This window comes from Vombatus ursinus, unplaced genomic scaffold, assembly GCF_900497805.2.
Source record: "Vombatus ursinus unplaced genomic scaffold, bare-nosed wombat genome assembly UNPS02009770.1, whole genome shotgun sequence".
Lineage (NCBI taxonomy): Eukaryota > Metazoa > Chordata > Mammalia > Diprotodontia > Vombatidae > Vombatus > Vombatus ursinus.
Genome location: NW_020949548.1, coordinates 5,735,395 through 5,758,395, shown reverse-complemented (window position 1 = coordinate 5,758,395; position 23,001 = coordinate 5,735,395). Strand labels below are relative to the sequence as shown.

Here is a 23,001-nt window from a genome sequence, read left to right as displayed (position 1 = left end):
AGAAACTCAAAACTCAGCGTTTCAGGAACAGGAAGATTTTTTTTTTTCTTTTTTGAAACTCAAGTAATTGATGCTGCCAGTCAAGGCCAGCTCTGACCTCTCTGGATGGCACGTAGGCGACCTTGGCCTCACATTCATGTCAGGGGTAGAAGCCCTGGCAGATGTTACTAAGTAGAAAATACTTGGAGTGCTAACCTGGTGATAGATTGAGCATCTTGTGTCTGAGGAGCAGGGTCTTAGATCATACAATCAGAGACCTAAAGCTGGGAAACGTCTCAGCGGCCATCCAGTCTAACCCCTTCCCTTTACAGGTGAAGAGGCTCAGGTCTCAAGAGATGAAGTGAGTTTGCAAGTTCAGTCAGGTAGTAAACACCACAGGATCATAGATTTAAAAATGAAAGCAATCTCACAAGCTGTTGAGTCCAGTCTGCACATTTTACAGATGAGGAAACTGAGGCACAGAAAGGTTAGGTGACTTACCTATAGGGTGGCATAGCTGAGCTTTTGAAGTCATTTTCTTGATTCCAAGTCTTCACTCTATCCACTGTATCACTTAGCTGCCTTTAACTTGGGCCATGAGAGTCTGAAAGAGACAAGACACTCATTTCTGTCTCGAGATAACACATCCTTTGTTTCTAAGGAGCCAGGGACTCCATCACTTCCTTATACATGTGTCAGCACACTGTGTCTCTCCCGGGCTGAGAAAACCATCTCCAAAAGAGCCATCCATTTCCGTTGCTAAATGGATGAGGTGATATTTACTGACAGCATTACTGAGAGAGAGTCAATGCCTGGAACCACAGTGTGGATCCTGAAAATAGCAACTGCCGAATCTCTCACTGCTCTCTGAGCTGTTGCTTTAAAAGTCTGGATTGCTGACTCGGGACTCAGAATCCTTTTGGAACACAACTCAACAAACAGTTATTAAGACCTGGCACCATGCTAGGCACTGGGGGTACAGCGATGGAAGATGATAGGTAGTCCTTCCTCCCAAAGGGATTACAGTCTAAGAGATTCTAGACAAGAAAAAAGAAGTGAGGCTGATGAATCTCTGGGGATATTGACTTCCCTTTATGTCTTTCCTAACTTTTTTTTTGGAGGGGGTAAGGGTATGATTTTTATCAATCTGAAGAACTCCTGATCTGGATGTTCCCTCTATTGATGCATATTGTCACCTTGTATGCAACATCATCTTTGAGTGTTGCCTTGTCACACTGAGAGATTAAGTGATCTTTTCATGGTCCCAAAAGTATTTTGTATCAGAGGCAGAATTCGAATCAGTCTTCCTAATGACATGGTTGACTTTCTATCCACTGTGCCATATTGCCACTCTTCAGTTATTTAATACTAGGGGTCCCAAACTTGAGTCATTTTTGGGTTAAGATTTCCTCTCTTTTGTAGGGAGACAATTAATACCTTATCTCCTTTTGTGGACACTGATGCAGCACCCTTTTCCCCCATAATCGCTTTCCCTAAGCACCATGGCTTTGTAAATTGTTATTACTTGTAACCTGTATACAAATCTACATCTATATCTATCTATCTATCTATATGTGTGTATGTATGTATGTATGCACGTGTATCTGTGTATATACATGCTTTTGTTCTTTCTGAATCACTTTAACATAGTTTGTGTCATTTGATTTCTACCCCAATCTTTTGAGGAAATAGAACAGCTATTACTATTATTATCATACCCATTCTAGAGTGCTGAGAGAACATGAGTAATTTGCCCAGACCTGCCAGAAAACACTGTCAAGGATCCAGCTGTTGCTGGCAGATTCCTCATGCCAACCCATTCCATGCTCTCTGTGCCCAAAACCTCAGGCAGATTGCAGTATTGTCTTAAACACAACTTCCCCAGGAGCGTACATACTATATCGAAACAGGAACATAGACACTCAAGAAAAGCCACCCGGAAACCAGGCCCCCGATGCCTGACAGTGGCATCACAGTGGTCCTGTCTCTTCCTCCTTTCTCTGTGTCTTCCTTGTACTACAAGAGGAAGGGTATATCTAGTACTGCAGACACCCGCCCAGAACTTCTGCTTTCCATACTTGAAATCTGCTATTCTTAGATAATCTTAGAGTAGGAGAGAGGCTGGTGCAATCTCTAGACCATTGCCCCTGGCAGCCAGTGTCTTGCCTTCCTCCTAATTCAGCCACTGTGGCTTCCTTAGTGAGATAACAAATCACACAATGACTAGGATGGCTGGGACTTGAAATAGAATCTCCTGGCTCCTCTCTGAGAACTATCACTCTAGTATACAGCACCCCTCAGCCCCTTGACCTGAGGAAACCAACACATATCATCAGGCAGAGAGTACCAGAGGCGTGTTTCAAAAGGAAGAATGAAAAAAAGTATAACCTGCATTTGAAAAGCCTTCCTGCCTTCTGGAAGCTCTCCCAACCATGCAGCTCACCTGAACCACTGTCTCCTATTTCCTATATGAAAATGTGTACTGTCCCACTTAGCCCCAGGCTGGGAGATTTCACTGGAAGTGAGTCAGAGGGAAGAGGGCCAAGAGCTGAATCACATGCTTACTGGATTTCCCTTGACTGTTTCTCATGGTCTATTCAAGTGACACCTAATGAAATCACAGTCTCAGGTTGCCCCTGTCCCTAGACCTTCTCATTCTCAGTTGGTACACCTGAATCATTCAGCTGCTGCCAGAGAGACTGTAACTCAGTCAAATACCTTCAACCACTATCTTCCATGTCCTCCATCTTACCCACCACCAGCCCAGGCCTGGCAAGTGGGAACACTCTGGGAGGAAGCCTTCCCACTGCCACACCCATCTTAGTCCTCTCCTCTACTCAGGCTATCTTGTATTCATCGGTGTACATGCCACTTCCTTCCCCTTAATAGAAGAGGAGCTCCTTTAAGACTTTTTGGTTTCCATCTTTAAAATAACGGCTCAGAACATTTGTTTTTTTCTGGTTCCTAGCAGTGTCTTGCACTGTGATTATCTTGTAATTCTCTCCAGCCATGCAGAGGGCTAGCTATCCATGGCCACCCATTCTGTGCAGTTCTTGTCCACATACTCCCATAAATTTCCCACGGAGGCCTACCCAACATAGTGCAAGGTCTTCCTAATATACTTCTGAACCTTTAGCTACTCTCTTCTTCCCTGTCTCCCCTATTCACCCAAGCACCAGTGAGGCCCACATATCTTTCCATAATGGTATCTCCTTGAAAACCCAAGAGAGTTGGATCTGAAAGGATCCTTAGACATTAACTACATTTTGATAGAATGTAAGCTTCTTGAGAGCAAGGACTGTTTTCTTTTTGCCTTTGTATCCCTAGAATCTGAGAGGTAGTACTACATAAAGATCCAGTCTTGAAATCAGGAAGACCTGCATTAATTTCCTTCCTGGGATGCATACTTGTTGTGTGACTCTCGGCAAGTCACTTTCACTATTTGCATTCTAGGCAAATTGCTGACCCTCTCAGTTGCAGAAGAGATGCTAGCCTGCATTGATCGAGGAGGTTTCCTCACCCGGGACTTTCCTTCCCTAGAACAATGAAATCATAGGTCCAGTTTCATCTCTATTCCCAAGCTGTAGCACAGTGCCTGGTATGTAGTTGGTGCTTGATAAATATTTTCTGATTGACTAATTATACCAATGAAACATACAGGCTGTCTGCCTACCAGTAGTCCACTCACACTACATAGTATTATGGAAGGAAATTATCACACAAATCTCCTTATGTGACGCGTGTTTTTTTCTAGCTATGCCTTTCTTTTAATGACCATCCTTCACCTGTGTAATTACGTGTATGCATTAGTCATATAATAAATATTTATTGAAATGAAATCTTTTCTCAAAATGGCCACAAGAATATAAACAAGAAGGCACTATGTCTTATTGTATAACCCCAGGTTTATTTGTGTGTAGTAACATTTCCTCTTCGGTAAATGGTTAGACAGATCATCTCCATCTCTGGACAATCATTTAATAACCATTTTTTGAAAATAAGCTTGCTGAGTTTTCCCCACCACTCCCACGTACTTCTGGTGTACTTCTTCCATTTTGATCTCACTCTGCTTTGCATTGTCCAGCTGCTCTGTGCTCAGAGAACATCTGATAATGTGAATAGCATATGAGTCTAATGTATATAGAAAGATAAAAGTTGTGCTGAGGGTATTGTATCATGACATTTTCCAGACTGAAAAAGGACAATCCATTCTACCATTCCAGCCTATTACTATGGCTGATTATGAAAGAACTGCCTTCCATGGTGTCACAAAAGAAATTCAGTTGCACGAAGGCATATGGAAAGGATAAAATGCTTGACTCTTCTTTCTCTCCCCCCATGCACATGTTGTTCTCCTCCGCCCCAGAGAATAACACAGTAGAAGGAACCTGAAAGGCCGTTGAGTCTCGCCCATACTTGAATACGAATTTCCCCCTACAACATAGACAATTCTGACAAATAGATGTCCAGAATTTACCTGAAGACCACTATTGAATTATAACTCTACCTGTCAAGGCAGCCTGTTACATTTTCACTCGTTAATTTTAAATGCATTTTATCAATAGGTTGTTTTTTTTTCTTTTATACTGTCTAAATTTCCCCCTCAATCCCATTTTTAGAAAGCTATGATTGTTAGGAATTTTTCCTTACACCAAGTATTTCTCTGCCTTCCTACAACTTTTCTCCAAGTCCTGTTGATTCCATCCTTGCACTGTCTTTCATTTCTGACTGGGTTCCCTTTCTCTAATCTCTACTCCCTTCCATCTATCTTTCACATCAGTGACCGTGTAATCTTCCTAATGTACAAGTCTGACCGTGCTCTGCCTCTGCTTAAACCTTTGAAGAGCTCTCGATGACAGCTGCTGAAAGATGTTCATACTGTTTACTTCAGCATTCAAAGCCTTGCACCATATAACATCACTCTTTTCCATTTTGGTCTCACTCTACTCTCCATTATATACCCTGCATTGCAGTTGAAGTGACCCATATACTGTCACTCAAACTCACTCATTCCTTTGTTCGGCCTCTTTGTTTCTATGGTCTCTCCCATGTCTGCATCTTTTAAGGCCCAAATGACAACTCTTAGGTGAATCTTTCTGCCACCTCCTGGCCTGAGCAGAAATTATTTTTCTTTACATAATTTCATCATCAAGAGGCATTATAGTATAGTGAAAAGAATACCGAATTTAGAATCGGAAGAGATGTGTTTGAATCCTACCTCCAACACTTATTATGGTCAAATTATTTAACTTTCCCGAGTCTCAGTTTTCCTAATTGGTAAAATGGATTTAAAAAACCAAAAACCTGTAGTAGTTAACGTTGCTGGGTTGTTGCAATGATCAAACAATCATTCATTTATTCATAAAACACTTTTCAAACTGTAAAATCACATGTAAATGTTAGCTATGGTTTATTTTGCATTACAGAACCTTGAATATGCCTTGCCTTGTCTGTCTCACCTTCCAGTATTCTCTGTCTCCCTAGGTTCCTAGCACCTTCTGTGCCCTATACAGAGTAGGCACTTACAATGTATTTTGAATTGAATAAGTGGATACCCTTATGTTTGCCTTCTAGGTTTACTATATTCTCTCACGGTGCCCTTATGGTACAGAAGAAGGAAAGAAAAAATTTGGCATTAAGAGACTACTATCAAATGGTACCTATACAGCTGCTTACCCACTGCATGATGTAAGTATTGATTTAGTCTTAAAGCATTTTAAGCCCATTTCTTCTGCCCATTAATGGAGCTGGAGAACCTCCACTGGTGACCCTTTAAAAGGAAGGGAGCTTTACTTCTCTCTCTTCTGAGCAAATCCCTAAGTCTCCCAGTTCTCTGTTCTATGGATTAAGATATTTGACTATTTTGAAAGGAAGGATGGTGCAAAGGCAAGAGTGCTAGATTGGAATTCAGGGAGGCCTGCGTTTGAATCCCAACTCTTACACTGACTGCATGGCTTTCAGCAAATTGCTTCTCCTCTCCGAGCCTAAAAATGAGAATGATAATTCTTATAGTACCAACCCCTATTATATATATATATATATAGTACTACATAGATATATGTATTTGTTGTAAGAGTACTCGGCAAATTGAAAACCCTCTGGAAATTGAGGTTTCAAAATGGTTGTTCTTTTTTCTTTTTTCCCAGGTGGTAACATTCTGAAATTCAGAAAGGGCAAATTGGTGTTTTAAAAATGATTTCTCACATTTATGCATGAAAATTCTTTCAAGGTCTAAGGACCAAAAAATAGCATAGCCCTTTAGGGAGAAAGAAGCATGCTGCTAAGTATAACCCTTAGATATTTCTATCTAAAGCTTACTTAGAAAACTCTGAAGATTCAGTACTAAGAGTTTGAAAGTACATCACTTTAGACTCAGGGTTCTTAACCTGGGGTCCAAGAATTTGTCTTTAAAAATAACGTTGATCACTGTATTTCACTACAATTGGTTTCTTTTGTAATCTTAGGTGTTTATTTTATTCACTTAAAAGCATTATTCTGAGAGGAGTCTATGGACTTCCCAAGATGAAAGGGATCTGTGATCCAAAAAAGGTTAAGAATCGCTTTTTTAGAGGTAGGGGACCATGGATATACAATGGTGCAGAAAGACTTTTCTGATACAGTGTTGAGTTTTGGTGAACTTTTCCCCCCCTTCTTTATTCTTCATCATAAGGGATGCTCATGGAGAGGGGAAGTCTTGGGGGACAAATTGAGAAGTGTAGGAAGTATAAAAATAATATGTAAATAAAATCTTAGTTTTAAAAAGGATTAAATTTTAAAAATAAAAACAATATGTAAATAAAATTTTAGTTTTAAAAAAGGATTAAGAAAACAAAGAAAATAGGTGATTTGGTGGAATCCCTAGATACTTCATTGGCTGTTTTCTTACTACTTTTATTTTTTAAATGTAAATTTTTCTCTTCTATTTTTACCTCACTTAAATTTGTCCTTGTATAACTTCCCCTCCTTCCTCACAGAGAGCCATCCCATAAAACAATGAAGTTTTTATTAATAAAGGGAGGAAGAAGAGGGAAAGAAAATTAAACCAATCAATACAGGAAAAAAAATTGAAAATAACAAGTGTAATATTTTATAGCTACAGATCTTCCACCTCTGCAGGAAAGGGGAGGGGGCAGGTGTCTTATCATATCTCTTCTTTGGAGCCAAACTTTTTCACTTTGCAACATCTACTTTTCATTGTTTTCTGTCTGCTTTTTTGGTTTCTGTTGTGTCATTATGCATATTGTTTTCTTGGCTCTGCTTTCTTCACTTTGCATCCATTCATGTAAGTCTTCCCAAACTTTTTTTTTTCCTGTTACTTTTAGAGCTGGGATTCTTTGAGTTTGTGACTTTAAAAAAAATAACTACACTACATATAATCGTTTTCTTTTGTAATCCTGTATATTTTTATTTATACGTTTAAAAACATGATCTGATCAAAGATGGTCTTTAGGCTTCACTAAAATGCCAAAGCAGTCCAGGACACACACAAAAAAGGTGTCTCTGCTTTTGGGAGACATGAAAACAAGGATAGAATGTAATTAAGAATTCCTGCAAATCACTGTTTGTGTATGAAAAGGCTGAGTTTAGTAGCTACCTGTACCATCACACAGGTCATTTTTATTAGTATACAATGAGCCAGTTCAAAAAGCCCATCCCTGGAGATGCACCTAGCATTCAGCCAGTCTGGCAATAGTAGGGGAACTGTTCTTATCTCATTTGGAATTTGGAACTCAGTGAATGGTCTGCTCTGATCAGTGGCAAACTGACTATTCATGGAGGGATTGAGAGGAAAATGTGGATACACTTCCCCTAGGAGTTACTCATTCCTCCAGGGATTTTTACTTAATGGTCTAACAACTACCCAGGTAAATTTCTCCTTCCTTAATGTTTAAAGGGCCTGCAGTGGTGCTTTTGCTTTATGAGAGATCATATGTAAGTTTGTGGAAAGCAGAAAATTCCAGGGAAATGTGGGTGGATGCCTACCCACCCATATTTACACATGGAGAAGAGCAGTGCCATTAATATGTCCATACATAGTAAAGCCTATCTATTGTAAGAGTTATTGAGACAGTCAGGCCATTCATGCTATGGTAGATATTCTATGAGATATTTGCCATAGTGTCAAGTCATTTCAACTCATCAAGAAAAATGATACAAATGGGGAGATCAAGGGTCTTGTACACAATCCTGGCATATTTTTCTGATGTGTGAATGGTGGTTTACAGCATGGGGGAATTTGAGGTGTTTGTTACTATCAGAGCAAGAGGAGTTACTCCCCAGACTTGACTGTGGACCAAGAGCAATAAAGGAATTCCCCTTTGACAGTAATGCCTTGGAACAAGCCTGATGTGAATGAGTCAGCCCTTGGGCAACCACAGGACACCTTCAGTGGCCATCTATTTAAACCAAGTCATATCCAAACAGGAATTCCTTCTTCAAAATTCCTCATGAATAGAATGACCTGCCAGCATCTTTTTGAACACCCCACTACATCTTGAGACAGTGCATTTTGATTCTAGACAACTCTAATGGCTAAGGATGCTTTCTTTATATTGAGCTGAAATCTGCCTCTTTGCAACTGCTAACCATATTGTTATGAGTTTGGAGGTCCAGCATTATAAATCTCCCTCTTTCATATGGCAGTCTTCACATCCTTCAAAGACAACTATTATCATGTTTTTCTCTTTCCCTCACATGTTCTCTTGGAGGCCAAAAGTCTCTAATTCCTCAAGCCGTTTCCCTGTGGCACTGGTGTCCAGTTTGGAGACATTCTACTTTGTTAATGTCCTTCCTCAAATGTGGTGCCTGGAAATGGATGTATCCACTTTGTTGACGGTTTCTTACAGCCAAATACTCCCATTCTGCTGTGGAGACTGTGGAAATACAGTCTTATTATTGGTACTATGGGGAAGAGAGAAAGAGGGTTGCCTGCTTCCTGCTTTTAAGAGTCTTCTAATTTAGGGAGGTAGACTTGGAAAGATCAATGAACTTGGAAGCAAGACACATGGGTTCAGATCTCAGCTCTGTTGCTAGCTGGGTGATGCTGGCCAGCTCCCTTCATCTTTCTAAGCTTCAGTTCTCTGGTCTAGGAAATAGGGGTATTAATACTTACATTATCTACCTTACAAAAGATGGTTGAGGTAAAAATATTCTGTAAACCTTAAAGTAATATAAAAATAAAATGCATGATTACTATAAAGGAAGAGAGCATATCACATATGCATGTGCATATTTACATATACCCATATCTAGAACTTCAGAGAATATTCAGAATGATGCATAATTGCTAAATGCATGAGATGCATACCTTCTTCCCTGTGGTACAGAGGTGGTCAACAACAACAGATATAGAGTAGAGGCATATACTGTCAGACGTGATCAGTGTGTCCATGTGTTTTGATCAGCACTTCTATTATTATCCCTATTTTACAGGTGAGGGAATTGAGGTAAACAGAGGTTAAGTGACTTGTCCAGGGTAGCAGAGCTAGTAAGTATCCGAGGCCGTGTTGGACTCCAGGCCCAGTGCTCTATCCACTGTACCACCTAGCTGCCTCAACTACATAGAAGGGGAAAGTATTCTAGGTACAAGAGACTATGTAATTGACACCAAAGCCCTCCTTCACAGAGGGCCAAAGGAGAGGGAATTGACTTTCATCGTGTGCCATTTCTGACTTCCTCTTTGGCAGGGAATTCATTTTAAGTGAATGGGTTATTGGAATCTCAAGTAGAAAGTCTTTGAGCTAATGTATCCCCTGTGCTGCACCCCACCCCTGCCCCAGGCATTACGCTGAGGTAACTGGGAGATACTGTCACTTCAACCTGACCTTCTGCTTTGTCTTCTCTCTGTCATGTTAATGACTTCCTATAGTGCCAATATTGGAAGAAATCGAAGGATCAAAACTGTGGCAATGAGCGGTATACCCTCTATACCCAGTGGGCTCGCTTCTTGAGGTTTTATAAGGAGCAGCCTTTGGATCTGATCAGGTAAGTTACTTTCGTGAGCATCGCTGTGAATGAAATGTCATTGGGGCTTCCCTTTTCACTTGGCAATGCTAGGTTAGATCTATTTTTTTTTTTTAACAGTTGCAGAAGAAAGAGTACTGCTTCTGGAATCAGAGGCTCTGATTTCAAATCCCGCCTCTGACGCCTGCTGTCTATGTCCTTGAGCAGGTGACTTAGCAAGTCAAGTCAATGATCATGTAGTAAGCACTTACCAGTTCTGGATCTGTGAAAAAAGGCAAAAAATAGTCCCTGCCCTCAAGTATGTTATATTCTAGTTAACTGCTTGGGTCTCAGTTTCCTTAACTGTATATTAAAGGATATTAAACTAGATGAGTTCCAAGGCCCTTCCCAGCTCTTGTTCTAGGATTGTATCATTGTATTGGATGCTGTCACTCGTATTCTTCTGATTTCATCATGGCTGCCATCTGCTGGTAGTTAAGTTCTCCCAAGGTCATTCTTGAAGGAAAACAAAAACAAGCCCTAACTTGTTAACCAATTAAATGGCTGCAACTAGGAGTGTTATGTTAACATCTGCAAAAACTGATGTTGAATTTTAGAAGGTCACATTGATCTGATTAGGATATCATTTATTTATTTGTCTTTTTAAAATTTAATATTTTATTTTTCCCAGTTACATGTAAAAGCAATTTTAACATTTTTTTTTCAAATTTTGAGTTCCAGATTCTCTCCCTCCTTCCTCTCCCCCCCACATTGAGAAGGCAAGCAATTTGACATAGGTTATACATGTATAGTCATGCAAAACCCATTTCCATATTTAATAATCATCACTAGAAGTTTGGCCACTAGGATGACTGACTTGAGCAAAGAAAGGCACAGTAACTTTCACAGTTATAGTAAGGCAGTGTGGTGTAGTAAACATAGTCAGGATGATCTGAGTTCAAATCCCAGCTCTGATACTTGCACAATTCACTTGACCTGCCTCCAGCAAGACTTTAGGACTTATCTCCTAAGACTCGTCTACTAAGATGAGTTACTATTATCTTTTTTTTTTTTTTTTTTTTGCTAGGCAATGGGGTTAAGTGACTTGCCCAGAGTCACACAGCTAGTAAGTGTTATATGTCTGAGGCTGGATTTGAACTCAGGTCCTCCTGAATCTAGGGCCGGTGCTCTATCCACTGTGCCACGTAGCTGCCCTGAGTTACTATTATCTTGTGAAAGCGGTTGCCCTATACTGAAATGAAATGATGTGGGAATTATACTGAAGAAACCACAGGTCCTTTGCCATCCTATCTCTTGAAAACCATCCACTAAGGTGTGATTTGTTTTGCATTTTCTAACAGTGGAAGAATTTCTTACCCTAGTAAAATCACATCTTGAAGTATTATAAATCTGTCCTTTATAAAGGAGCTGTCCCCATAGCTGGAGTACAGTCTCTACCCCTTCCTTTCCCTGGCTTCTTTAAGGTCCCAGCTAAAATCCTACCTTTTTCAAAAAGCCTTTCATGATCTTCCTTAATGCTAATGTCTTCCTTTCAATGATTATCTCAGTATATTTATCCTGGATGTATTTTGTTTGTACATGGTTGTTTGCATCTTGTCTCCCCCATTAATTGAACTGTGACTTCTTTGAAAGCTGAGACTGCTTTATGCCTTTCTTCATATGACCACTGCTTAACACAGTGCCTTGACTGTTAATGTACCATGACCATATCGGAAGGTAGAAAGGAGAAATAGCTCACATTCTACTATTTGTTAGTATTTCTATTGGAATTTCCCTAAACACGTGCTTTGAATTTGTTTGGTTCATTCAAGGTGAAATGCCAAATAATATTCCAAATTCATTGATCCTCCACTCTATGAGCAGGTTTAACAAGTGTTTGTGAAAGGATTATTAATCTTACTGTATTTGAGGAGAGAAAAATCTGAGAGGCGAGGCTTAATAGATGCAAAACTATGATAACAGCTCCCTAGAAAAGCCTGGTGTTGATCTTACATCCTTCAGAAGGGCTGCCTTCTAATTGCATAGGGCCTCAGTCCCCAGATACGACATTAACAAATTTGTTTTCTATTATTTGGGCCTTGGCCAATTGGCTCTAGTGGATTTCAGCTGTCAGGAGCAATGAGTTTGTCATTTCCTGTAATCAACCTGTTGGTGGTGTTTTTCCCTAAACTTAAGCTTCTTAATTCCCTGAGCTTGATTTTCCCTCAAAATGAAAAACTCTATTGTCTTTTTCTTCTAAAAATTCATCCATTTTTCTTTGGAATGCCATTGGGAAGAGAGCTTCTAGGGAGATTGTGTTGGAGGGAACACTTTCTCAGTGAAAGCTCCTCTATGAAGCCATTGGCCATTTGCTGTTGTTCAATCCACTTTTCAGTCGTGCCTGACTCTTCATAACCCTCTTTGGGATTTTCTTGGCAAAGATGCTGGAGTGGTTTGCCCTTTCCTTCTCCAGCTCATTTTACAGATGAGGAAATAAGGCAAACAGGGTAAAGTGTCTAGGGTTACATAGCTGGTGAGCGTCTGAGGCCAGATTTTAAGAGTCTTCCTGACCCCAGGACAGGCACTCTATCCACTGTGCCACCTAATTGCCCTATTGTTCAATGAAGATGATATGAAAATTAGACATATCTCTATTTATCTTTATCTGCCTACCTATCTGTGTATATTAAATGAGATAATTGTACGAAACTATCGCTATGGTCCTTTCTAACTCTGGGAAGGTAGAAATCTGTCTGATTTGTATTTGAGGAGCAAAGCCCAAACCTTCCAAGCACTTTTGAAGCCTTGTTGTTTAGAGTTGAAAATCCACAGGATCAGAGATTTCAATCTGGAAGGAACCATGGAGATCAGTTCGTTCTAGTTTATTTCCCAGAGGAGGAGCACGCGTAGTTTGTTACATGACTTCCCCAAGATCACACAGTAATAATCATCAGAGTCTAGATTCAAGCCTGTGTCCTCTGACTCCAAATTCAGGGCTCTTTCCACCTAGAGTGGAAACCATTTAGAGTCTGTCCTGGGAAGCCAGTCTACCTCTGAACCTGTCTTTACCTCTTTTCCACAGGAGATATTATGGAGAGAGAATTGGCATCTATTTTGCCTGGCTGGGATTCTACACCGAGATGTTGTTCTTTGCAGCAGTTGTTGGCCTAATCTGTTTTATCTACGGTTTGATAACAATGACTGGCAACATGAGCAGGTAAGGGTCACTCCCCTGTACCAAAACACGAAAAGGGTTTGGTCACACACTGAATTTAACTTTCATTTTTACAAGGGTCTGGCATCCAAAGATGTTCCTGCTAGCAGAGTCAGTATTTCTATGGCAGTTGGTCCTAATTTCCTTCAGAAAAAGCCCGTATCTTCTAAAGAGAATGTCTTGGCTCCCATCTCTCCCCTTTCCCATCCACCCCCACCTAACTGCCAGAGTGAATTTTCCTAAAGCATGGATCTGACCATGCCCCTCCTTTACTCAGTATACCCCAGTGGTTCTCTTTTATTTCTGTATTCTTCTGTTTGGCATTGAAAGCCTCTCACAGTCTGTCTCCAGACTACCTTGCTAGGCTTATTCCATGTTATTGTCCTACAGGCATTTTACATTCCAACCAAACAGGGATCCATGCCATTCCATCTCTCATCACCATGCCTTTGTTTCCCTCACAGCATAGAAATCTGCGATGAGTTCATTGGAGGAGAGATCATCATGTGCCCTCTCTGTGATAAGAACTGTGAATATTGGAAATTGAATTCAACGTGTGAGGCTTCAAGGGTCTGTATTCTTGTCTGTGTTGGACCGGAGAGATTGAGGAGAGCCTTGGGGTGCTGGCAACAGCTGCTGATTTCATGAACCTTCTTTGTTTTCTCGTTTACAGTATTCACACTTGTTTGATAACGTGGCCACCTTATTTTTTGCAATATTCATGGGAATTTGGGGTGAGTATCTCTGCACAGATATGAGAAGCACCATGGTGTAGTGATTAGGGAGATGACCTCAGAGCCAAGAAGACCTGGGTTCAAAACCTTCCTGTGACTCATATTGACTCTGTGATCATGGGCAAGTCACGTGACTTTTCAGTATTGTAGGCAACTCTCTAAGACACTAAGTTTCTGAGAAGGTGACAACCTGCATTGATAGATGGAGTTCCTGGAGCTCACTATACCAGTGAAATCACAGTTGCAGTTATGTCCCTATCTCTGCATGGAGACTACATTCCTATAAAGGGTTTCATTACCACCTTTCCCCACTTGGTCCTTCAAGATAGCTCTTCACAGTCAAAATGAGGGGTGTCCATTGGGAAGTATTTCAAAAACTTCTTAAGACCAGGGCCTCCTTTTCATTTTTTTTTTTTTGTCTATGCACCTAGTAGAGTATCTTACACATAGTAGCTTATCAGATCATAGGTACAGAGTCCTTATTTCATAGATGAAGAAACTGAGGTCTCGGTCTAAGTTATGTGCCCAGCATCATTGATCTTGAAAGTGTTTGAGAGAGGATAAACCCAGGGCTTCTAACTCCAAAGCTGTGTTCTTTTCCAATGGACCAAACTTCCTATGTCATGGACACTTAATAGAAACTTGTGGGATTGGATTAGGGCAGCAGTAATTGAAAAGACTAGGCCATATTGTATAAATATCTATTTTTCCTTCTCCTCCTCCATGAGTTCATAAACCACCTTTGAAGCTTCATGTCTAATTTGTACCATTTTGTGGGGCCTGGAGACTAGAACTAAACCTGGGAATATAAGCCATAGAGAGTAAGTTTTGGGCTTATCCTAAGAAAAAATGTGCTAATAATTCAACCTTTCCAACATTTGATATATTGGTTCATGATGTAGTGGGCTCTCTCCATCACTGGAGACTATATGACTTCAGAGATGTTACCAATGGGATTCATGCATTAAGTCACATGTTGTACTGCTTGACCTCAAAAATCCCTTCCAACTCAGAATTTCTGTGACTTGAAATGAAAGTCCTCCCAAAATAATGAGTTTTTTAAAAAATGTTTTTTCTGCCAATTTGATTCTTTAAGCAAAACAAACTGATTTTATAAAATGTAGTAGTAAAAACGAGAGGCAGTAAGACATAGTAAATAGTGGTATCAGTCAGGAAGAGTTCAGGTTCTACCTCCAAACCGAGATTACTCTTGAAAACTTTTAGTTGCAGAACAGATGCTGATCTACAATGGGGGAGAGAATTTCCTCATTTGGAACTCCCTTCACCAATTGAATCACCAATTCAACCAGTCAAAGACAAAACAAAACAAAACAAGTCATCATCATCCTAATGTCTTATTACTAAGTTATTCTGATGCCTCACTGTGACTTCGAAGTGCCCATAGGATCTCAAAGGATGTCCCTGAAGACCAGCTGAGAAAACTCTTTGAGGACAGGCTTGGCAATGGCTTGTCTTTTGTTTAAGGACCAGCCTTGCTAAGCTCAGAGAGGCTTAACGCTAGCCAAGCCATGTATTTTTTCCCAGGCGTAGAAAAACAGTTGTGGGCCATGTGCTATAACAATAGTTGGAATACTTGGCAGACCTGTTGTACAGGTTGGCTATACTAGTCTTAAGAAGATTAGCCTACCTGCACTGTTAAGTGTAAGGGCTGCAACACAGGATGGGTGGACTAAGGGTAAAGATGCAAAGGAAGTTGAAACTAATGGATTCCATAATACCTCCAGAAAAAGACTGTTCCAGGTTTGCTGGGTCAATAAAATTCAACTTTCCCTGGGCCTCTGTTTTCTCGTCTGTGAAATGAGAAGGTGGAATAATAACCTTAGAAAACTCCTTTTAGAACTTACTTGATAATCCTGTAATCTCAAAAGTGCTTTAACATTCTATGATTCTTACTTGGGGATCCCAAAGATGAAAATTTTCTTTCAACATTTCAAAAGATCTGTGAATTTGATCTGTTTGAATTCTAGCTCTAGTGACACAAATTCTTTTTTTTTTAACTTCAGTTCAATTCAATCAACGTTTATTAAGTGCCTACTGTGTGCCAAGTACTGTATTTAGCACTGGGGATACAAAAAGAGTCAAAAGTCAATCTGTGGCTTCAAGCAACTTATAGTCTATTCGGGAAACAACAATCAATCAATCAATAAGCATTTATTAAGCACCTTCTATGTGCCAGGCACTATGCTAAACACTGGGGATACAAAAAAAGGCAAAAGACACAAATTCTAACCCTCTTTCTGCACACCCTAGTAGATGCTTCAAAAATAATGCTATTGTTGAAACAATTTCTTGCTGGGTGAGCAAGTTTTTGCCTCTCAGTTAATATACTATGCAGAGGATTATTGTAATATCTCCCATGGAGATCAAGAGGAGACTCTAATGTTAACTTCACATTTTTTCATTAATTCAAGAATGTGTCCCATCTGAAAACTCAAGAGACTGGCATCCCAAATGGAGAACCGGGGAGAGGTGCTTTGACAATGCTGCCATCGGGTGGTTCTTTCAGGGATTGTCAGTCTAGCAGTGAATTGTACTTGAATTTTTGTGTATCTTTCATATACCATTTGGAAATTCAACTAAATGATATACATTGTGCTCATCAATGGGAGAGACAGAGAAGTCCTGGCTCCTGACCTCAAAGAACTTACAATTGCTATACAAACATTCAATCCTTCACATGTTTATTATGTACAAGATCTAGATGTAGAAGGAAACTCAGCTCAACACCCTCATGGCCCAGTTAGGTTAAGTGACTTGCCCATGGTCTCCCAGCTACTAAGCTGTATGTACAGAATTCTGTCATTTTGTCAGCATGTGCAAAATTACTGGAAATACATGAAAAGAGCTAGTGTTACCACTTAGAGTGAATTCTGTAGTAGCCTGTCAAATATTTTTGAGAGATAACCCCTCTTTGCCTTAATTCAGAAATCCTCGGAGACGCCCAGAACACACAGAGGTCATCTGACTTATCCAGGGCTAAGAAGGATCGTAGGGGAGACTTGAATCAAAGCAAAGCCCAGCACTTCAGCCACTATTTGATGTCCCCCCTTTCCCGCCTCAAATTACTATTTAAAACCTAAGCTTTGGGTCAGCTTTGCTTCCTGCCAGCTTCAGGACACAGGATGTCAAAACCAATGTCTTTCACAAAGCATTGGCTTATTTTGTACTTTTCCAGTCTAAAGGCAGGAACTGGGACTGGACATTGATTCCATTGCTGTAGCGAACTCCCTTTACCTTCTCTGTGACATACAGTCTTAGAGAGATGCCTAGAGTACTGGGAGGCAAAAGAGTCTTGCCGAGGGTCATTGAGCTATCGTGTGTCAAAAATGTGAAAAGCAAAGGGTGGCAGCCTTGGAAACAGGAAACCTCACGCAACTCAAATGGGAAACAAATATTAGAAGAGGAAAAAGAAGGACAACAGTGGCCTTTTCTTCTTAGGTTACCTCTGAAGCACTGGCTTTTTTTTTTTTTTCATTTTATTTGATTTTTCAATTAACCAGCATTTACTTTATCCCTGCCCTGTGGGGGGCCCCCCCCCAGTTTAAAATGTTAAACCAACAAACCTTGTAGTAAATAAGCTTAGTGAAGCACGACAGATTTCTACTTTGGTCATATCCAAAAATGTGTGTCTCATTCTGTACCTTGAGTTCATTCCCTCTCTATTGGGAGGTAGGTGGCATGCTTCCTCGAGAGTCCTCTGAAATCAAGGCAGGACTTGTATCAATCACAGAGTTCCTGCAGGGTCTTTCAGAGTTGTTTGTGATGCAGAATGAGGTGCACAGAATGAGAACAATTTATAAGATTTACGCAGTAAGAACAACATTGTTTTCTTTTTTTTTCCTCTCTATCTGTCTTTCTCTGTCTCTCTCTGTCTTTGTGTGTCTGTATCTCTCTCGTGTCTTTGTGTGTATTTATCTCTCTATCTCTGTATCTCTCTTTCTCTCTGTATCTCTGTCTGTCTGTCTCTCCTTTCTCTGTGTGTGTGTATGCATGTCTCTCTCTCTGCCTGTCTCTGTGTATGTGTCTATCTCTCTGTCTCTGTCTCTCTTTCTCTGTGTCTCTCTGTCTGTCTCTCCTTCTGTCTCTCTCTGTCTCCCTGTCTTTGTGTGTGTGTCCATCTCTCTGTCTCTTTCTCTCTCTCTCTCTTCCTCTGACTCTACCTGTCTGTGTGTCTCTCCTTCTGTCTCTCTCTGTCTTTCTGTCTTTGTGTGTGTGTATCTCTGTCTATGTATCTCTCTCTCTTCCTCTGTCTCTACCTGTCTGCCTGTCTCTCCTCTGTCTCTGTCTCTGTGTCTTTCTCTCTTTCTCTCTCTCTGTTTCTCTCTGTCTCTCTGTATCTCTGTCTCTGCCTGCCTGTCTCTCCTCTGTCTCTGTCTCTGTGTCTTTCTCTCTTTCTCTCTCTCTGTTTCTCTCTGTCTCTCTGTATCTCTGTCTCTGCCTGCCTGCCTCTCCTCTGTCTCTGTCTCTCCTCTTCCTCTGTCTCTGCCTGCCTGCATGCCTCTCCTTTTTCTCTGCCTCTGTCTCTGTATCTCTGTGTCTGTGTCTTTCTCCCTGTCCCTGCCTGCCTGCCTCTCCTCTCTGTCTCTGTCTCTGTGTCTTTCTCCCTGTCTCTCTTCTCTGTCTCTGTGTCTGTGTCTGTATCTTTCTCCCTGTCTCTGCCTGCCTGTCTCTCCTCTCTGTGTCTGTGTCTTTCTCCCTGTCTCTGCCTGCCTGCCTGCGTGTCTCTCCTCTCTGTCTCCGTGTCTGTGTCTGTATCTTTCTCCCTGTCTCTGCCTGCTTGCCTGTCTCTCCTCTCTGTCTCTGTGTCTGTGTCTGTATCTTTCTCCCTGTCTCTGCCTGCCTGCCTGTCTCTCCTCTCTGTCCCTGTCCCTGTGTCTGTGTCTTTCTCCCTGTCTCTGCCTCCCTTGCTCTCTGCCCGCCGCTCTCGGCAGTCACCTTGTTCCTGGAGCTGTGGAAGCGGCGCCAAGCGCGGCTGGAGTACGAATGGGACTTGGTGGACTTTGAGGAAGAGCAGCAGCAGCTGCAGCTGAGACCCGAGTATGAAGCCAAGTGCACTCAGAAGAAAAAGAACCCCGTGACACAGGTAACGGCACAGCTCGTACACAAGGGGGGGTCCCAGCCGTTGAGGCGGCAGGGTGGCTCAGTGGACAAAGGGTCGGGCCTGGGGTCGGGAAGACCCGAGTTCAAATTCGACCTCGGAAACCTACTAGCCGTGTGACCCTGGGCAAGTCACTTAGCCTCTGTTTGCCTCAGTTTCCTCACCTGTAAAATGAGGATAGTAATAGCATCTACCTCCTAGGATTGTTGTGAGACTCAGATGAGCTTAGCACAGTGTCTTACCCCTCATCATCATCATCATCATCATCATCCTTGCCTCCCAGGCAACTCTTTAAGACTTTAAGTTATAAGAGAATGGCCAAACTGTATTAGAACGTTATTGACTGGGAGTTTTCGTAGAGGGAGATCCCGAGGCCGGTGAAACCACAATGAAAAAAATATATCTGGATAAAAATAAGCGAGCACCTTCCACCATTATGGTGTGCATTTAGATTGACGCCTCAATGTAAAAAAATTATCTGGAAGATGACATTTATAATAATCTGGCACTCCTGTGCGGGCATCAGTGAGAGGTTGGCTTGTGAACAAGTAGGTGCCACTGACTAAATCTGTTTCAGAATTTCAGGGCTTACCAGCCTTGGCCAGTCACTAAGTCTGAAGAGTGGCTCCAAAATCATTTTTTTTCTAAAAAGCCAAAGGAAGTTATTGATTCATACTAGATCAGTGCTCGCTGACTCACTTCAGATGGCTTGGGTGGAGTGCCTCTGTTACTTCTTTACTTAAAAAATAAAAAAAAAGCCTATGTCAGATCCTAACCTCTAGAACTGGTAGAAATGCTCAGCATTATCTAGCCCATTCCCCTTATTCTACAGGGGAAGAAACTGAAGCCCAGAAAGATGAATTGAATTGTCCAAGGTTACAAGGGCAGTAAGTGTAGTTGAGGCAGCCAAATCTTCTGGCTCCAACTCCAGCGACCTTTCCACTAGACCGGGCTGGTCCTGAAGGCTGTAAATTAAGGATCATTACTTTTGCCATTATTCTCGGGTTACCAGCCTGGGACACGACATATTTCAGAGGGTACACTCACCTATCATATAGATCTTTAGAGCACCAAGGGATTTGCCTAGATATGAAAATGAGAAAATAAACAAATAATGAATTGTCAAATCCTTTGTACAGAAGTGGCAAGTAATTTGAGGGAAACTCAGTAGCAGGAATGATGCCAATGATGTAACTTGTGTTCTATCAGCTCTGCTAAGGAGCTGTGAGACCAGGCTGATAAGGAAGATAATGGAGCCCCTGGCCCCCTGAAATAGGAAAACGTTTTCTGTTTTGAGTCTGGTTTATTACAGAATCCTGCCTTTCAGCCTCAACTGTAGTGGCAAAAAGCTAAAAGCATGAATAATGCAAATTGTTTCTAGCCACCAGAAAACTTTTATAAAATAATAATAATAATAATAATAATAAACATTCTTATAAGACCCAACAACCTACTTCCTTATATTAATAAGGGAACAGGAATAGAGATTTGGTGTTTCCCTGTTAACACAGTAACAAGGAAGAGAGACAATAAGGAAGTACTGCAGCCCTTCAGGTTAGCAAACTGAATTGAGATTTGGATTTTTTTTTCCCCCTCTTGGTGCTATTTTTGTACAATAAAGTAGCTTCTATGGTGCCACATTATGGTAGTTACTACTTAGTTCTGTTCCTACTGTCCTTTTAAAATGGGTAGCCTTAAGCGTAGTTATTGATATTTTTGGTCTCTCTCTACATTTGTGGTCGAAGACCTAAGTGAAAAGTGTGAAGAAATTTCAAATGTAGAATCATAGAATGATGCACTGGAAATGACCATAGAGACTATCTAGTCCATTGGTCATGGACCTCTTCAGCAGTCTAGAGAAGCTTATAGATGCTCATCAAAATAATATTTTTAAAGGCATAGAATAAATATGTAGGATTACAAAAGAAACTGATTATATTGAAACACATGTATGAAAATATTTTCAAAACCAAGTTTATCAATGCTAGATTAAGAACCACTAATCTAATCCAATCTCCTCATTGTAAAGATAGGCAGAATTGAGGCCCTTGAAGGTTACGACTTGCCCAAGGAGGACTTTGGTCCGATGTTCTTTGCAGCATTATTGTGGGAGAGCGTTTCTGACTCGTCCTCCATTTTAACCACAAATGCTTTGGTGTACATTAAGACAGGCTTGAAATGAGCCTAATTCCCATGGACTTTCTTGTTCCCACAATCTACCTGCTTCACAGCCTTTGATGTCATTTTCATATCTAGTCAAAATACTTAAGTCAATTTAGTGATTTTGGGGGGCACCAAACTAGAAGAGATTGCCATACGTAGGTGAACAAAGCCTGAGTTAAACAATGGCACCTGACTCTTTCCCATTAAGGTATTTAAAGTCATTCGGAAGGCACAAGTAGAAACATGGAATGATAGAGCCAATTAGGTCCCTTTTCAGATTCCTTTTACTGCTCTCATCTTATAGATAAGGAACCTGACACTAGTAGAGAAGAAGTGAGATCCTATAGATAGCAAATGGCAGAGCCAGGATACACAGGATTGGTTTATAATATCCCAGCCTTCAAATGATTCTGTGTATGTGACATTCTCTGTCTCTCAAGCCCAACTGACCAGTGGCAAGACCCAATGAGAAATCAGATGAGACTGAATCCTCCATCCCAAGTTCTCTGTCCTTTCCCTTCCCACCCAGTGAACTAGAGTTCACCAGTAGATGATCTCAATACTAGTTAGTCAGGGCTTTAGGAAAAAACCTGCTTGTTTTTTGCATAGGTGGTTTGGTGATGCTTTCCTTCTGAAAATATTTACCATGACCAATCCCCTGGTGCTTGACCTTAAGTAAGAGAGAGAACATTTTCATTTTCTTTCCTTAGAATACTAATGTCATCCTGAACACATGAAAATCCAGTGGTTTTGATGAGCTTAGTGCCACAGAGTAGAAAAAGCCAACTTACGTAGTTGAGTGAATCAATACTTCTCCGTCATTGCTCTAATGCAAACTTCTTGCAAATGTCTCCATCGACTGCTCTACCAAAGTTCTATTCCCAGCACTGCTAATAGTTGTTGATGCCATGTCTGCCTGTCCAGAGACTATAATTGTTGCACTGTTTTTTATTCTACAGAGGGATCATCCTGATATATCAAGTTAGAGAATTAGCCAGGAGTTAAGTAAGACCTTTTCGTCTACATGCTGAATTAGAGAAGGCTCTGGGTTGAAGTTGAAATTAATAGTACCAGTCCTCTGCCAGTATATAGTGGAAGATAATTAAAGAGATTCTGTAAAATATATACGTATATACACACATATATACATATATATATATATACATATATATATGTATATACATATCCTATAAGCAACTTTGGATTGAGTAATTTTAATGGCTCTCACATTGAACATGGGGTTCAAAGGTTTTATAATTTCTTACGTCTGTTGGTTACAACTCCATGATAAAGAAAAAGGAAAAAAAAAAAACAACCTAGTCACCATTAACCCTGCTAACAATTATTAACAGATAAAGTGGTATGTAGTAAGCCAGGTCTCCAACAGTGACCATTCTATTACCTTGTGAGTAAGAATTGCTATCTTGTGGTTTGGCCACCTTTTCCTACTGGACAACAGATAGGCGAAGGATGATAAGAATCAGCTTGCCAAACACGAACGCTGCGTCCACGATCAGCAAGTAAGGTGTCAGCGTTTCAGAGAGAGAGAGGTCAAGGTACCATCTAAAGAAGCTTGGGGTTTGCGGGGCTTGCCATCTTAGATGTCCAGCTCTGTGTATTCTCTTCCATTTTCTTTTCCCGCTGGGCTGTCACCCCAGCCTTCTTCAAACCATCTAATCTGACATTTTAGGAACTAGAACTTGAAAGAAAGTGGACTTTAGATTTCTATGGGAAACTTTTCCTCTGCTGGATGGCAATCCTTTTTTGGGTAAGATTTAGCTGCTTCCTTTGGCAGCTGGGGATTTGGACTAACCTGACTAACATAGTACATGAAGAGGTCTGGCAGTGGT

The 23,001-nt window shown here is 40.8% G+C and overlaps 1 protein-coding gene across 5 annotated transcripts in view; it reads left to right on the top strand.

Annotated features, from left to right (window-relative positions):
- ANO5 (anoctamin 5) overlaps positions 1-23,001 on the top strand; it is a 136,553-nt gene that overhangs the window by 88,741 nt on the left and 24,811 nt on the right. For 3 of the 5 annotated variants that reach the window (XM_027852540.1, XM_027852536.1, XM_027852537.1), the window contains 6 exons: positions 5,554-5,667; positions 9,848-9,963; positions 13,004-13,138; positions 13,600-13,705; positions 13,809-13,869; positions 18,822-18,973. In XM_027852540.1, coding sequence (XP_027708341.1) covers positions 5,554-5,667; positions 9,848-9,963; positions 13,004-13,138; positions 13,600-13,705; positions 13,809-13,869; positions 18,822-18,973 — 684 coding nt within the window. Of the gene's footprint in view, positions 1-5,553; positions 5,668-9,847; positions 9,964-13,003; positions 13,139-13,599; positions 13,706-13,808; positions 13,870-18,821; positions 18,974-22,841; positions 22,920-23,001 lie in introns of all 5 variants that reach the window. The other 2 variants (XM_027852538.1, XM_027852541.1) reach the window with 1 other exon arrangement.